The sequence below is a fragment of the Mustela lutreola genome, chromosome 2 (genome assembly GCF_030435805.1).
Source record: "Mustela lutreola isolate mMusLut2 chromosome 2, mMusLut2.pri, whole genome shotgun sequence".
Taxonomy (NCBI): domain Eukaryota; kingdom Metazoa; phylum Chordata; class Mammalia; order Carnivora; family Mustelidae; genus Mustela; species Mustela lutreola.
The window spans coordinates 45,452,816-45,468,303 of record NC_081291.1 but is presented as its reverse complement, the minus strand read 5'-3'; the positions used below and the strand labels follow the sequence as shown (position 1 = coordinate 45,468,303).

At 38.2% G+C, this 15,488-nt stretch overlaps 1 protein-coding gene across 8 annotated transcripts in view; it reads right to left on the bottom strand.

The window, feature by feature from the left end:
* LOC131824150 (contactin-4) overlaps positions 1 to 15,488 on the bottom strand; it is a 938,389-nt gene that overhangs the window by 82,910 nt on the left and 839,991 nt on the right. For all 8 annotated transcript variants that reach the window (XM_059161541.1, XM_059161538.1, XM_059161545.1 and 5 more), the window contains one exon: positions 2,437 to 2,564. In XM_059161541.1, the coding sequence (XP_059017524.1) occupies positions 2,437 to 2,564 (128 nt within the window). The remainder of the gene's footprint in view (positions 1 to 2,436; positions 2,565 to 15,488) is intronic.

Sequence of the window (15,488 nt, the reverse complement as noted above, 5' to 3'; positions counted from 1 at the left end):
AGATGACAAGTTCTGTGCCATCATTCAGTACAAGACGAGCAGCAGAGACTCATCTGGATTGTCAGTCTCCGGACTGCCCATATTGCTGGGATATGAACTCTGATAGGAATCAGAGGATATTCCTTTCTGTCCACTATCTTTTCAAAGAATGAATTGATTGATTGATTGAGAGAGAGAGAGAGAGAGAGAGCGCATGCACAAAATGAGGGCCAGGAGGGTGGACAGAGAGAGAGAGAACTCCAAGCAGGCTCCATGCTCAGCTCAGCACAGAACACTCAGCTTAGTGCAGAGCCCTACATGGGTCTTGATCTCACATCCCTAAGATCATGACCTGAGCTGAAATCAAGAGTTAGCTGCTTCACCGACCGAGCTACCTAGGAGCTCCCTCTGTCCTCCATCTTGAGAACTAAGGAAATCCTTATGAGAAGGAGGCTGATCAAACACAGGATATAACTTGTAACTACATGCAAAAATACCTCACTTTCTGCAATACGGAACAGCAAAAAAAGGTTTTTAGGCTTAGGTGTTTATAATCGTTCACACTCTTGAGCTTTTTTTCTTTGGTGGCAGGCTCACTCCTTTTTGCTAATAACTCTAATAGGTCAGCGATGGCAACTTCATAAATGTTCATTTCAATAAGATTTAGAATGTATGTTTAGCCATTTTATTAAAATACAAACAACTACAACCAAAAAACTACTAATACTTCCTAAGTGCCAGGCACTATGTTAAGCACTTATGGTGGATTATCGCAGTCATCAAAACAACCCAAAGCAGTTGGCATACTATTATCCCCACACAGGTAAATTGTCTAGTTGAAGGTCACAGAGCTAGTAAGTGACAGAAATGAGATTCAAAGCCGGATCTTTCTGCCTCACACTCAGTCTCTTGATCACTACCTAAGACTGCTGCCTAGTAGTCTCTTTTATCTCCATAACTAGCAAATAATCTATAATTAGGTACCAGCTTTGCCATTAACAACTCTGAAACCTTGGGACTCCTCCTGATCCTAGCTGATCACTGTTTCCTTTTGCAGCCGAGAAAGCCACACGTTAGCAAAGACCTCTAGCTGAAATTTTGATTTACAAATACTATTGAACCTCTTTTTTCCTCTGCACTGTGAGATAGAGTAAACACATAGTCCTATGCCCATGCTATCGCTCTGAGTGATTCATTAACTGACTGAGGTAAGTGGAGTTAATCTAAATACAAATTTACTTCTAACTTTTGGCCTTCCATTTTTTTTTACATGCATAGATGTTGTTTATAATAAAAAGTCTTATCCAAATGATAGTATTTTTCCACCTTCCAATGACCCCAAAATATGCAATGAGGTAATTTTTGGCTTTCTTCTTTAAAATAAAATTGGGATAGATAAAATAGATATTTTTGTTTTTCGTAGGTTCTCTTATTTCTGAGAGAGAGCTACAAATAAATGGGCAATTAGGAAATAATATGATGTGGTCATCTATATCAGTTATAGAAAAATATCTATTTTGTATAAATCTATTATTTTAAAAAAGCAGCTGAATTAACAAGATTTCCTGGTGCAGTAAACAGAACCAGCCAAGCAGAATGCACAATCAGGATTCCTGGGTCAACATCTGTCTTCTACTACTGGTGACCTTGAGAATGTCACCAACCTGAGTCTTATCCTCCTCAGTCAGATCACTCATTGCCAAGATCACTTCAACTCAAAAACTCTACAACTCCTCAAGACAGAAAGTAATAGAAATGCAAATAAAATGTAAATTAAAGTCTCATCCCTTGCATTTTAGTGCTTTCAGCCCATCCCATCAACCTGGTGTTAAGAACAGACTCATATCATGTGCTGTGCTAACAGCAATAAAGGAATTTCTGTCATATACTATAAAGCACCCAGACTAAGGTATGTGGAAAATTTTATTTCCTTAAGACGGAGAAGGTTGGCAGGGTGACTAAAGCAAAGCACAGAGATGATCAAATCCCTTTACTGGTGTAATAATCCATATCCGTATCTCTGAATAACCAGGGCAGCTCTTTTAAAAATAGCCAATGTCATTGTTTAAACAATGTTTGCTAAAAATAGTATTCAAGTCATGGGTTTTTAATTTGTTAGCACAGTGTTCCTAGACATGAATTTCAAATCTACAGAGACTTGAAAGAAATTTAATTAAAGGATTGAAGATAACATTAGTTACAACAGTATAATAGATACAATGGCTGTAATTCTCAAAATTGTATTGGATGATTCTGAAATAAGATAGCCTTTCAATCATATTCATTACGAACAGTTCTCTAAGAATCCTTAATCATATCATGTTTGGCATGATGTATTAATTTAGCAACACAGTGATATCTGTACATATTAATATGAAGGATGCGACTTCTATAGATCGCATTACTAGAAATGAGGACAGGTATACCAACGTACGTGTGCTCTGGGTTAGTCCTTACCTTTTACTACCAGGTTTCCAGTGCTGCTAGCAGTTCCAAAATGGTTAGTGGCTATACAGGTATAACTTCCAGCATCTGATTTCGTCACATTGACAATTTTGAGGCTTCCATCTTCAGAAATGGTAATCCTGAAATTAAAACAAATAAACCAAAACGGTGTTTATCTCATATGACTAACTGAAAATGATGTCTGTCATTCCATCATCTTTTAAACTATAAATCATGGCTAGGTCGCTTGGCAGTCTCACCTTTGTTCAGGATGTTTGTCTACATACTCATAAATATAATTAAGACACGTGACATATTTAGGACTTTCAACACTTTTCTTACTAAAGTGGTCTCAACATTCTGTTGGCATAAATGTTGGAAATACTAGATAGGTTGTAACCATTCTCTGTCTTTGGTGATTCTCACCACATTATGCATAGAGAAGGCTCATTGTTGATCACCATCAGTCTTAACACTATTGAGGTATAAGAAAAAAAAAATCTCTTGATTGGCCAGTTGACACATCTTCATTGAAAATGTTTTCTTCCGGGGGTGCCTGGGTGGCTCAGTGGTTTAAGCCTCTGCCTTCGGCTCAGGTCATGATCCCGGGGTCCTGGAATCAAGCCCCACCTCGGGCTCTCTGCTCCGTGGAGAGCCTGCTTCCTCCTCCCTCTCTCTGCCTGCTTCTCTGCCTACTTGTGATCTCTGTCAAATAAATTAATTAAAAAAAAAAATCTTAAAAAGAAAAGAAAAGAAAATGTTTTCTTCTGGAGCACCTGGGTGGCTCAGTCAGTTATGCATCTACCTTCAGCTCAGGTCATGATTACAGGGTCCTGGGATGGAGCCCTGCATCAGGCTCCCTGCTGAGCAGGGAACCTGCTTCTCCCTCTGCCTGCTGCTCCCCTTGCTTGTGCTCTCCTCCCTCCACCATCTCTGTCAAATAAATAAATAAATAAATAAATAATCTTTTTAAAAAAAGTTTTCTTCTAGATGGTGGCTTAAATTAAATGAGTTATTAAGTATATTTATTTCTGACATATATCATACATTTTTAATGAGATGCGAGAAGTGAATTTTTTTAAAAATCCCACAACATGGTATGGCTTTGGCAGAACAGCAAACATGGATGGCACATCTTAGGGTCCATAATTAGGAACAAATCTCTACCACCTGGGATGGAAACACTTGTACTGACAGGCACAAAACTGGAACAGGGAGGATTCTAGAGAACCCTATCTTCAGCATGACCTAAGACATAGCAGAAGAGGAAGGTACAGAGTTGAGTAGTTCATGCAGCCTAGCTGGGACACCAGCCAGAGAAATAAAAAAATGGACACAGATGGCTCATTGAAGATTACTGTCTGCTGAACCTCTACTCTATCCTTCAAATTTACCCACTTCTTTCTATCTTCTCTGCTCCCCTGTTCTCACCTGGCCTATCACCAGCCTCTTAAATGATATGTCTATTTTTACTCTCGTACCTCAAATACATTCTTTGGTCAGTGGTCAGATGATCTTTTTAAAAGCTAGATCAGATTACATCACTGCTCAGCCTTAAAGATCCTTCTTTGCACCCCACTGCCATCAGTAAATTCTGTTCTAGAACCTACAAGGCCTGATGGATCTGGCCGTTGCTTTTCTCTTGCCTACTTATTTCATTCTCTTCTTCTTATCTTTCAATGAACTATAATTACACAGGACCTCTGCAAGTCCCTGCAGTGTCTGGAACCCTTTCCCACCTCAGGGCCTTTCTATCTGCTCTTCTGCCTGCCACGGTATCAGGACCTAACGACCACTTTCTCACCCTCTCAGCACCTTACCTTAGAGGTGGCGCTTTTCTTATGGCTCATATTTCTTATGGCTCATATTTCTAAAGTGGATATTTTAATTTGTTATTCTCTTTTCTGGCAGCCACTTTGCTTTTTTCCTATCAAACACAACTAGAAGTTTTGCTTACTTGTTAGCTGTCTTACTTGCCACCTGGCATATATATGAGCTTTTCTGAGGCCACAGACTCATGTTTATCTTATGACTTAATCTCCAGGAACTAGTACCTAGGATGACGCGTAGCAGAGTGGACAAGTAAATAAATAAATATCCTAAGAGAAAAATCAATAATATGTTACAGGAATTCAGAATCGCTAAGCCACTGAGCACTAGTGATAGCCTTAAGAGTTTTTGATAAATATTTGAAAAAGTGGTCTCTGTGGTCACAGCTTCACTTAATAAAACTTTTGGCTAATCATTTTAAAACCACAGGTGAAGATTTAAATATACCAGTTTGCAAATGTTGTATATACATTTCATGAATGTGAAAAGGAGAAGCCAGGATGGAGAAGCCGCAGATTTCCTGATGACTCATTCCAGGTTCTTTGACTCAGGCTAATGAGAAGGTATGAAGTTATAAGAACTCTACAAAGGATATTGGAATCAGAAGGATGGGTATTCAGATTCCAGTTCTTTCAGCTCCAACCGTGGGATCAAAGGCAGTTGGCTAACTCTCCAAGTTTCAGTTTCCTCATTTATAAAACGGAGCTAATAATCCCAATTGGGTACTTTGTTAGGAAGAATTAGGTAAGATAATGTCAGTGAGATTTCTAGCACATTTCCTGGTATTTATTAGGTAGTAGTTATGGTGTTGTGATTATGTCATCTTTTAAAACTGTGTCCTCTTATTTAGTTATTTGTGCATATAGGAAAAATTGGATAACATTCTCTGAACATAATTTCCCTTAATATAGTAATTAAGTCAGCCTACTTTTTGCACTCCAACTATTACGTTTGACAATCTGAAGTCAATATACAAATTAACCTAGTCCTCCCAAATCAGTATATAAAATGCAGACAAGGAGGTCCTTTGTTCATTCACACCATAATACACACATAACAGTTGCTCAGTAAAGACCATATGATACCCCATTAGCCCAAGAGCAGATGTACTGATAAAAATTGTGTGGTAATTAAATCCTAATTCTCTCAATAATTACAAAAATAACTTCAGAGGAGTTAATCATATTCCCATTTATAAAATAATTCTCTGGAAATTGTAAAATGCTGGCATATGAGATCTCAGTAAGGAAGGTAACATTTCTTTTTTATATATGGAGTCGTTTTCCATGAGGTAACATAGATTTGGGGCATATTAAACACTGAGAGGTGAGCTGAGTCTTGCAAAGCACAAAGGCCTATTAATAGTTTGTACCATTAAAGTGGTACTGTAATTTCCAACACCTAAAACCATTGACTGTATCATACTGTTTAATGCCAACAGGGTATGAATAAGGAAACAAGTAAAGGATTTGTCATTGGATGACCTGGTATTAGCCTTGACTCTGATACTTGCTAAGTGTATGACCTGCCCTATTTACTTATGCCCTAAGGCAGGGCTTTCAGCCTTGGCACTACTGACATTTTGGACCATATAATTCTTTGTCCTCTGAGGATATTTAGCAGCATCTCTGTCCCCAGTGGACTGGACTCCATTCGCTCTGCCTGTCTTCCCAAGCTGTGGCAATCAAAGATATCTCCAAATATGGCCAAATGTTCCCTGGGGGCAAAAATCATCCCCAGCAGAGAGCTACTGGTCAAGGGTAATTTTTATTCTTTTAATCTCAGTGGTTACTATCATGATTATCTTCCACAATGAGATAAGATATTTGAAATGTTCTCTTAATTGTAAAGTGGTGTTTAAAAATTTTTTCTCACTTCCCACTGTCATTCCCATCCCTGCATCCTTAATGATGGTGTATACATTGCAGAAAAGGCACCCGGCATATTGTTGCTATCCAGCTGTGGGACCCAGCTAGCTCTGCACAATATCTCTCAAGGCTCTCTTTGCCTCTTAACCCACAAAGCTTCCTTATCCAATTTCCTTTAAGCTTTGTGAAATGACAAGGTAATTTTACAAATTGCTGTACTACTGATTTTTAAGATTTCAGTGCCTGACTTTGGTTAAGTGTTTTAATCTTCCCATTTTTTTTTCTTTTTTAAAGCAAAGAGATAAGAGTAGGCCTCCAAGGCTTGAATTCTAGACACTGGAAGAGATAAGTGAAGAAGATGATCTGTAGAACGGGTCATTTTTAGTGGCTGTTATTAAATTGCATTATATTTGTTCTGTTTATTTTTCCTAGGTATAATCCAAATGTGAGTATAACATGGAATTTTATAAAATTCAACCAGTTTCTTATCCAAGCAATATAATGTACTGATTAAAAACATAAACTCTGGGGGTGCCTGGGTGGCTCAGTTGGTTGGGTGTCCAACTCTTGGTTTCAGCTCAGGTCATCATCTCGGGAATGTGAAATCGAGCTCCTTGTTGGGTGGGCTCCACACCGGGTGTGGAGTCTGCTTAAGACTCTCCCTCTCTGGGACACGTGGGTGGCTCAGTTGGTTAAGCTGCTGCTTTTGGCTCAGGTCGTGATCCCAGGGCCTGGGATGGAGTCCCACATCCAGCTCCTTAATCAGCGGGGAGCCTGCTTCGCTCTCTGCCTCTGCCTGCCAGTCTGCCTGTTTGTGTTCTCTCTCTCTGACAAATAAATAAAATCTTAAAAAAAAAAAATAGACTCTCCCTCTATGTCATCCCCTCCCCCTGCTCTTGTGCTTTCTGAAAAAAATAAATGAATCTTAAGGGAAAAAACCCCATAAACTCTAAAACTATACTATCCAGGCATGAATCAATTCATGCCACTTAACGGCTGTATGATTAACATCTTTGTAAATTTCCTTGAGATAATGGAATAATAAAAGTAACTCTATCTCACAAGGTGTCACAAAGGTGTGCACTGCTGAGACCAGTGTCTCTCACATGAAATGCAGGATGTAAGTGCATTAGTGAAATAATTCTATTAACTGAAGTTCTGTACCCTCCTAAATCTATTATTTCAGATATTAATAAAGGATTCTGTTAAATTTAAGGCTACTACCAAGTAGTCTTATATTCTGAAATCCTGTGACATATTATTATGCTTAATGAAGCATATGGGTAACATCAAGTAGTAACAGAGGGGGATGAAAAATTGGACTTACTCATAGATATCTACTAAATACCTCCTGTCCACTAGGCCTATATAAATCAGGAGAATCTTAGATAACTGCATACCTAGAAGTGATGTCAGTGTGTTATATCCATAATGCATACATTTCTACAAATGCATACTAGAAGGGACTTAGTTTTGCCAGTGGGGAGTCTGCTTCACAGAATAAAGAAAGGTAAGGTCCAAGACCTAGCCTCTCACGAGATCTTATTTCCCTATCTGCAGTGATTGGTTTAAGGACAGACATGCTACCCAAACCAGCAGCTATTTGAGGAAACAGTTTCTTTCTATTGATTATACATTTAGAGATGGAAATCTAGAACTGTTAGCAGTCATCTCACTGACCTTGTCAGTCCTATTAATCAAAACCAGAAAGCATGCCTTGAAGAAACCAACCAAAGACAGGCAGAGACCAAGAGACAGAGAGAGAGGAGAGAATGTAAGAGCTCTTTGAGACCCTGTTTCTGTCCACAGCTAAGCCAACAGCTTCCTCCGCATGCTCCGGTTACATAATGCAGTCATTTAAGACATGAGGAATTTGGTTTTAATCCCTTGTAATTGGAAGAGCTCAGTATATAGGGAAATTGGTGAACTTGTTCAGGAGATAGGGGTAGTGAAAGCGGAGAGGAGAGAGGAGTTCTTCAGATCATTCTTTGAGGGCTACCTCTACAGAACTTGTTGCTAAAAGACTAACTCTGAAAAAATTTGACCTGATTTTCCTTTATACACAGCTGTGCCATATACCTTTGACTATTTCTACAGAAAAAGGGCTAAGTTACAGTTACTTGCTGCTTTGAATTTATGGGATTTTTATAATTGGGAAATTAGTATAAAATTAGCATTTATCCTTGGAGTGCTAATTTCCACTAACTCAAGAAACTTTTGAAACATAACTTAACACAAATGTTTAGATACTTGCTTCCTTTCAGTTGGAGCCTATCCCAGCTTAGAAAAAGTTTGTCAACTAATACTTCTACATTCATTTTTTTCCCTGTGAATCCAGTTCTTGAATCCAATCCAAGATAGTTGTATTTTCACATTGGTTTCTTGGTGAGACTTCAGAGTTTCCATTTTATTTTAGTTTTCCCATTTCAGACTACTGGCTGACCTGTAGCTTTTAGCTTGATATTGAACTTTGAGCTCCTTCTAATACTCATGAATAGTGATCAAGTTAGATAAAAGGAATTGAAAATGTAAATCTGTTCCTGGCTTAGAACAGGTTAGCCCTGACCTACCTGTAGGCTCTTTTTAAATCATTGATAGTATCAGAGAAAAGTCAAAAATGATAAAGCAGCAAGTAGTAAAAATAAAGGTGTGACATAGGACTTAATTTTCCCTACATGAAAAAAAGGTCATCTAATTCACAACATAGTAAATTGTCCATTGCATAGAGAACAGTTGTTCCTCCACTTCATTTAAAGATTTCATATCCATAGAGGATAGGAACCTATCTGGAATTATGAGATAAATTGAATCTTTCTTTCTTAATATGAGGCTCTGGGTTATAGCCATTGAAGAGCTGACCTTGTCAGTCCTATTAATCAAAACCAGTCTGGGGACACTGGACCTTTTAAAATGCTGATCTTTCCTTTTTGGGGCTTTAGTAACAGATGACAGAAGCTGCCAAGTCCACAATATTCTATCACCCTAAAGAGAAGGGTTATCCCCAAATGATGACCTATGATTCTGTGAGCAGTTCTACACGGAAGCCCAACTACTGGTGAGAAACGTAGTGCATCCTCACTTGTCTGGAAACGCTTTCCTTATACTTAAAACCCCTGAAAGTACATCTCTCCCCTTCTGCCAAGGTGAGTATTATGGATTAATAACTTTTCAACAAACAAATAATGGAGGTTTCAAACCGTTAACTTTTAAATCATTTTTAATAGTGCTATTTTGGGTAAATATAAATCATTTAAAATCTTGCATAATTAAAAAAAAATCTCAAGGGGTCAGAACAGCCTTCCTTCTCTTATACATGATGAGTACCAGAAAACATATTTGCCATTTAAATAACTATTTTTAAAGATTTTATTTATTTGTCAGAGCACAAGCAGGGGGGAGGGGCAGGCAGAGGAAGAAGCAGGCTCCCCGATGAGCAGGGACCCTCCCCTCACAATGTGGGACTCAATCCCAGGACCCCAGAATCATGACCTGAGCTGAAGGCAGAGGCTTAACCTGCTGAGTCACCCAGGCATCCCATGTTTGCCATTTAAAAGCCTAACATAAAAGCATAGACTTACTCATTACAAAAGAGGTTAACATTCCTGGAGGGCTAAAATACATTATAAAATTTCAGACATGGTTAATAAGAGTACTGTTACTTCTCACCTCAAGCAAACTGGCAGTGTGATAGAGATGTCACAGGACTCCAGAGCCCAGGGGCCACCAACAAGGTACTAGAATCAGGGCAATGAAGTTAGACATCTCTAAACCAGGGGTCCCTCTACCTTATGAGCCAGTACAGGGCTAGGAACATATGGTTTGGTAAATAGTTCTTTATGGAGGCTAAACTGTTTGTGAGAGAGGCAATGTATTTACTTGTCCTTCAGAAAACAGCCATACAACACTGTTTTATTTATTTATTTATTTATTTATTTATTTATTTATTTATTTTAGAGATTTTATTTATTTATTTGACAGACAGAGATCACAAATAGGCAGAGAGGCAGGCAGAGAGAGGAAAGGAAGCAGGCTCCCGCCGGGCAAAGAGCCCGATGTGGGGCTCGATCCCAGGACCCTGGGATCATGACCTGAGCCGAAGGCAGAGGTTTTAACCCACTGAGCCACCCAGGCGCCCCACAACACTGTTTTAGATTGTAACACCCATGATAGAGTCGAAATTTTGAAGGAGTGGAGAAGTGGCAATGAAGAGACAGAGATAAAGATCTGTATATTCAACCTAACAACTGGAGAATTAGCCTGTGACCAACAGAGGTGAAGACTTTTGGACTTGGTAGTTATTCCTGGCTTTGTGCCAAGTGAAAACTAAGAAAAGTCTAGAAGATGAACTGGCATTGGTGTGCTCTAGATAATAGCAAAAAACCCCTAAAAACCAAAAACAAGAACAAAACACATAAAACCCCAAAAAACTTCACTCTTAATGAAAAAAAACAAAACAAAACCAAAAATAAAATAACAACAACAAAAAAAAACAAACCAAACTACTTGTTTTGGTTTGAATTAGGCTATCAATTTTAATGAAATTCAAAGGCATTTTCGCTTTGTGTAATTGTTAATTTTATGTGTCATCTTGACTGGGCTAAGGGATGATCAAATCGATGGTAAAGCAGTATTTCTCTGAGCCTTGAAGGTGTTGCTGAAAGACCTTAGCTTTGGAGTTGGTAGACTAAGAAAATCGCCCTCGCCAGTGCAGATGGTATCAACTGGTCCTTTGAGAGCTTGGAGAGAATGAAAGAGAAGGAAGTTGAATTTGCTTTCTCTTTTTGAGCTAGAATACCTTTCAGCTTTGGCTTTGTGTATCAGCACTCCTGGTTCTTGGATCTTTGGACTCCTCCATGTCCCTGGCTCACAGGGCTTGGGAATCACTCTAAATCCTAACACTGGCTTTTCTGGATCTTCTGCTTGCAGACAGTAAGTCATGGGACTTCTGGGCCCCCAGAGTTGTGTGAGCCAATTCCTAGAACAAGTCTTTCCTTATATATCCTATTGGTTCTGTTTCTCAGGAGAACCCTGACCAATACAACTTTTAATTGGGATTTGCTTAAGTTTACTTCTGAATTTTAAGAGACATGGAAATTCTCAGTCTCATTGCAGAGAGGGGTTTATCCTGATTAATAGAAAGATAGATTGTTTTGTGGTAATGTGCAGTTTATAAACAGTCCACTGAGAGCCCTAGATGATGGCTTTTCTGTCCATCTTGAGAAAAGACAATGTTTCAGATTACGAATTTAAATGAAGGTCAGTGGGAAGATGCTTACTTCAAGGGCAGTTTCAGGCCAACCTGTCATTGATCTTTCTGTGTAGTCTCTGTGGCAGCAACAGACGCTGCTATTGAACAGACACCTTGGTGACAAAGTTCCCTTAGAGATAATTTGCTTTCTCTCGTAAGATCTGAGTTTAATAAACCACAGAATAACCTGTGTGTTTCAGTCTGCTTGAAGAACAGCCAGCAGTTCAGAGCCTACTGCCCTTGCCTCCAGCACTTTTCAAAAGAGAAAATAAACTTGTGTTTGCTTAACCTGATTTTATCCAAGTCTAACTTCCTCTGAACAAGAGTTTTAAAAGCTCTGTAAAAATAACCTGGAAGGGACTATCTTCCCAGGTAGAAATGAGTATTTAGATCTCAGAGTTAATCCTGGAGTTAATTTTAATTACTGTTCAGGACACAGTGCACGGATTGATGTGGGAAATAGTTTTCTTGGGCAGATATAACTTGGAGGTTTTATTTATTGACACTGTAAGCAAAAATCACCCAAAACACCATGCTTGGGGAAGAAAGAAATAAAGGACATATTTTTGTCTAAAATTTGTTTCTTAAATTGTTACCTTTAATTTATATAGGATCTCTCTGTATCTCCATTAATACAAGATTTAGGACTCCTTTCTTCCAAAAATTTATGACCTGAGCTAATTTCAGTATAAATCTGTAGGGCATTGTGAAGATGAATGGGGTAGGGACAGGAAAGCAATACCATATTTTACTCTCTACACCTCTATGTGTTTTTATCAAAGCATCATAATAAGTAATATTACTTGTATAATGAGAAAAAAATCTTATTATTAAACTCCAAGGTACTCAAAATATTTTATATAACAACCTCTTAGGATACTAGAAGAGCAGGTAAAAGAATAATTTAATAGCAAAGCAAAGCTGTCTTTAGAAATAATTGAAAATAAAGAAGCAGACTGAAAGACCAGAGGGATGGCTGTAAATAACCTAAGTTGAGTGTTGGGAATGGCATGGTGCTGAGGAAGTTTACCAAGCACCTAGAATATACTATTGGGTGCTTGTACTTATTATCACTGTTAAACTATACAACAATGCTGAGAAACATAATTATCCCAGTTTTTCAGATGAGAAAAATGAAATCAGGAAATGTCCAAGGTCAATGTAGTCAGTAAAGAATGGAGTTTCAAACTCAGTTCTCACAACAAAGCCTGTACACTTCCTACCACGCCACCCTGTGTTGTTGAAGGGTATAACAAAGAAAGAAAACAAAAGGTAAAAATCATGATAACCCTATCTAAGAGATTTTCCTTAAATTTTCCATTAGGTCTTCGGTTATGACAGTTGAATTTTGTTTTGTTTTTGACTTTTCTTTTTTTCTGCTTTCTAATTAAGCTTGTCAAAATAGCTTTTTCTAATATTGAGAAATATGTGTTCACACTAATATCTAAAAACAGAAGTAAAAGTAAAGAATGTGTAAAAATGAGTCGAAGTTGTAATCATCGCAGGTTCCCTTACCCTTAAGTAACTAAAATGCCTGGAAGATTATATTAATTATTAATTGGAAAGGGGGGCCCACTATATAGATTACGTAATTTAGTAAGCAGGGGAGGTCTCCACAACACAAATAGCAATATTGGCCATGCTAGAAAAACACGTAATTTTCTCATGTACCCAACTCTCAACCCTTCAGGAATTGCAAGATTGTGGTTTGTGTGCTTCAACTTCTCATCCCAGAACTTTATAACATTTCTAAGTGAGGAAGTCAAAGTGGAATCGCCTTCCTCCTTTACATCAGTGATAGTACACTATTGTCAGGGCCCAGCTAAAATTCTCCAAGACCCTCCCTGCTTTGTACAGCACCTGCACATAGTATTTCTGCCTTTGCCAGGAGTATAAAGGCTCAGGGTCACTTTAGTGGTCATTTAATATAAGCCTTCCCAAACTTCCTGGTATGCTCCTAATTTCTGCTCTATTCAGGCATGTACTACTGTCTAGTAGCATCTTCACTTCACTATTTGTTAGACATGTCACTTAGGAAAGTCTCTTAACCTCTCTGGACTCCAGTTTACCTAGTCTCTAAAATAAGGGGCATAATAATAATACATCTACTTTGTAAGTTTTTCTGAGAGGGTTACATGTGAAAACACCTGTGAGGCATTTATAATTGTGTTGGCAAATAATAAGCACATTATCAATATTGGCCACACTGATCATTTTTATTATTATTTTCTTCATCATTATCATAATTAATAGTACAATATTTTAAGTGGCTCAAAGTTTAAAATTAAAGTAACTCAATAAAGGAAACATCAGGGGCACCTGGATGGCTCAGTCGCTTAAATATCTGTCTTTGGCTCAGGTTATGATCCCCAAGTCCTGGGACTCAGCCCCCATGTCAGGCTTCCTGCTCAGTGGGGAGCATGCTTCTCCCTCTCCCTCTGCCCTCCCCCCCCACTTGTGCTCTCTTTCTCCCTCTCAAATAAATAAAATCTTTTTAAAAAATAAAGAAAATATCATATTGCTATTATAGATTGAAACTAATATCCCTTGCCATAGATGCCAACCATAGAAATAAATATGATAAAAACATACCTAACATATTACATTCTAGTGGGGTGTAGTTATCTGCCAGGATATTGAGCCAGTAGCCTGCTTTTTCTTTGGGAAAGTGATATTACCCAGGGTTTCAAAGGTGATCAGACATACTAGGACCAAACTGACTTTCCCCTTGGTGTACTCAGAAGCAGTGAAAAAGAACTATGTGATTCACTACCATTTAATGTCTGTATACTGTGTGCTGCCCAAGATCATCTGAGTATTGACAGAGATGCAAGTCTTCTTCATGAAACATACCTATTTCAACTGTGTTCCCAAGATAAAGTTCCTTTATGACATTTTGACTAAGTGGACCATCGAACTGAGTGGACCATCAAACTGTGTTGGGCAGGTCCCATTACTGCAAATTCATGACATTTTGAAGTTGTCAGATCTATTCACATGGCATTTATCATATACTGTCAATATCCCATCACCCCAAATATCCAAAGAATTTCCAGACATCAGGGCCCCAGTCTTATACTTTTTTTTCTGTTGCCTTATCATTTTATACAGTACTTTATATACAAAGAGGTACACAGTAAATATGTTGATTACTGGATGAAAATACATTTAGTCTTGACAATTTTAGAGGGACTGGTGGATACCTCTTAGGGTAGCAATCCTGATTTCTAACCTTTTTTGGTGGGTGGGTGGAAGTCAGAGATCTCTTTAAAAATCAGAAGCAAATCATAACATTATCTCCCCCAAATGCAGTACGCACATTGTTTTCTAAAGTTTACAGTTCTCCTAAAGCCCCTCTATGTCACAAAACTGTAAAGAGAAACCACTGTTCTGGAGTAAACATAGATGTCATGAAAATTTTGATTTATGAAGGTGTGTAAGCTGTATTTATTGTTTTCTATAAAGCTTGGGAAAAGGACTCTATGTGCTTAAGGTAATACTTGGGGTCCCCCCCCCTTCCATTGGGATTCTTTGTATGTGCTTGTACCTTCAGGTCTATTTTATACAGGAGAATTTCCATGATGAAGCCAAGTCCTTGTAGCAATCCTCTCTTCTCTCAACAAATATGCAACCAAGTGTCATGTGAAAAATGTAGACAGGGACCTGGTTGTTGTACTATTTTCCCCCCTAGATGAAAAAGAAAGCTATTTCTTTTCAAGAAGAGTCTTTTTTCTTTTCAGACAAACCATCTAAAAAGAACTATAAAGTCACACAGGTAATGGGTTTCAATAAATAATTCTCATGATGACAGAACATTTAAGGAATTGATATATGTGTCCTCTCCTACTTAATAGCCAAAATCTTCAAGGACCTTTTCCTAATTCCAAGGGGAAGTTGATGACAAAAAAGTGAAGAGCTTAAAAAAGGAGCAGGAAGCTCTTATAATTAAAGGTGTCTTGGTTGAGGGGCAGAACATAGTAATTTAGATATGCCAGTGATAAGGGGAGTTTGATAAGGATATGTGTGTTGGGGGGGATGTTGAAGAGAACAGACAGCTGTGAATATGACCTACTTAGGGTAAAAAAAAAAAAAAAAAAGGACAGGATAATATCTGAGCA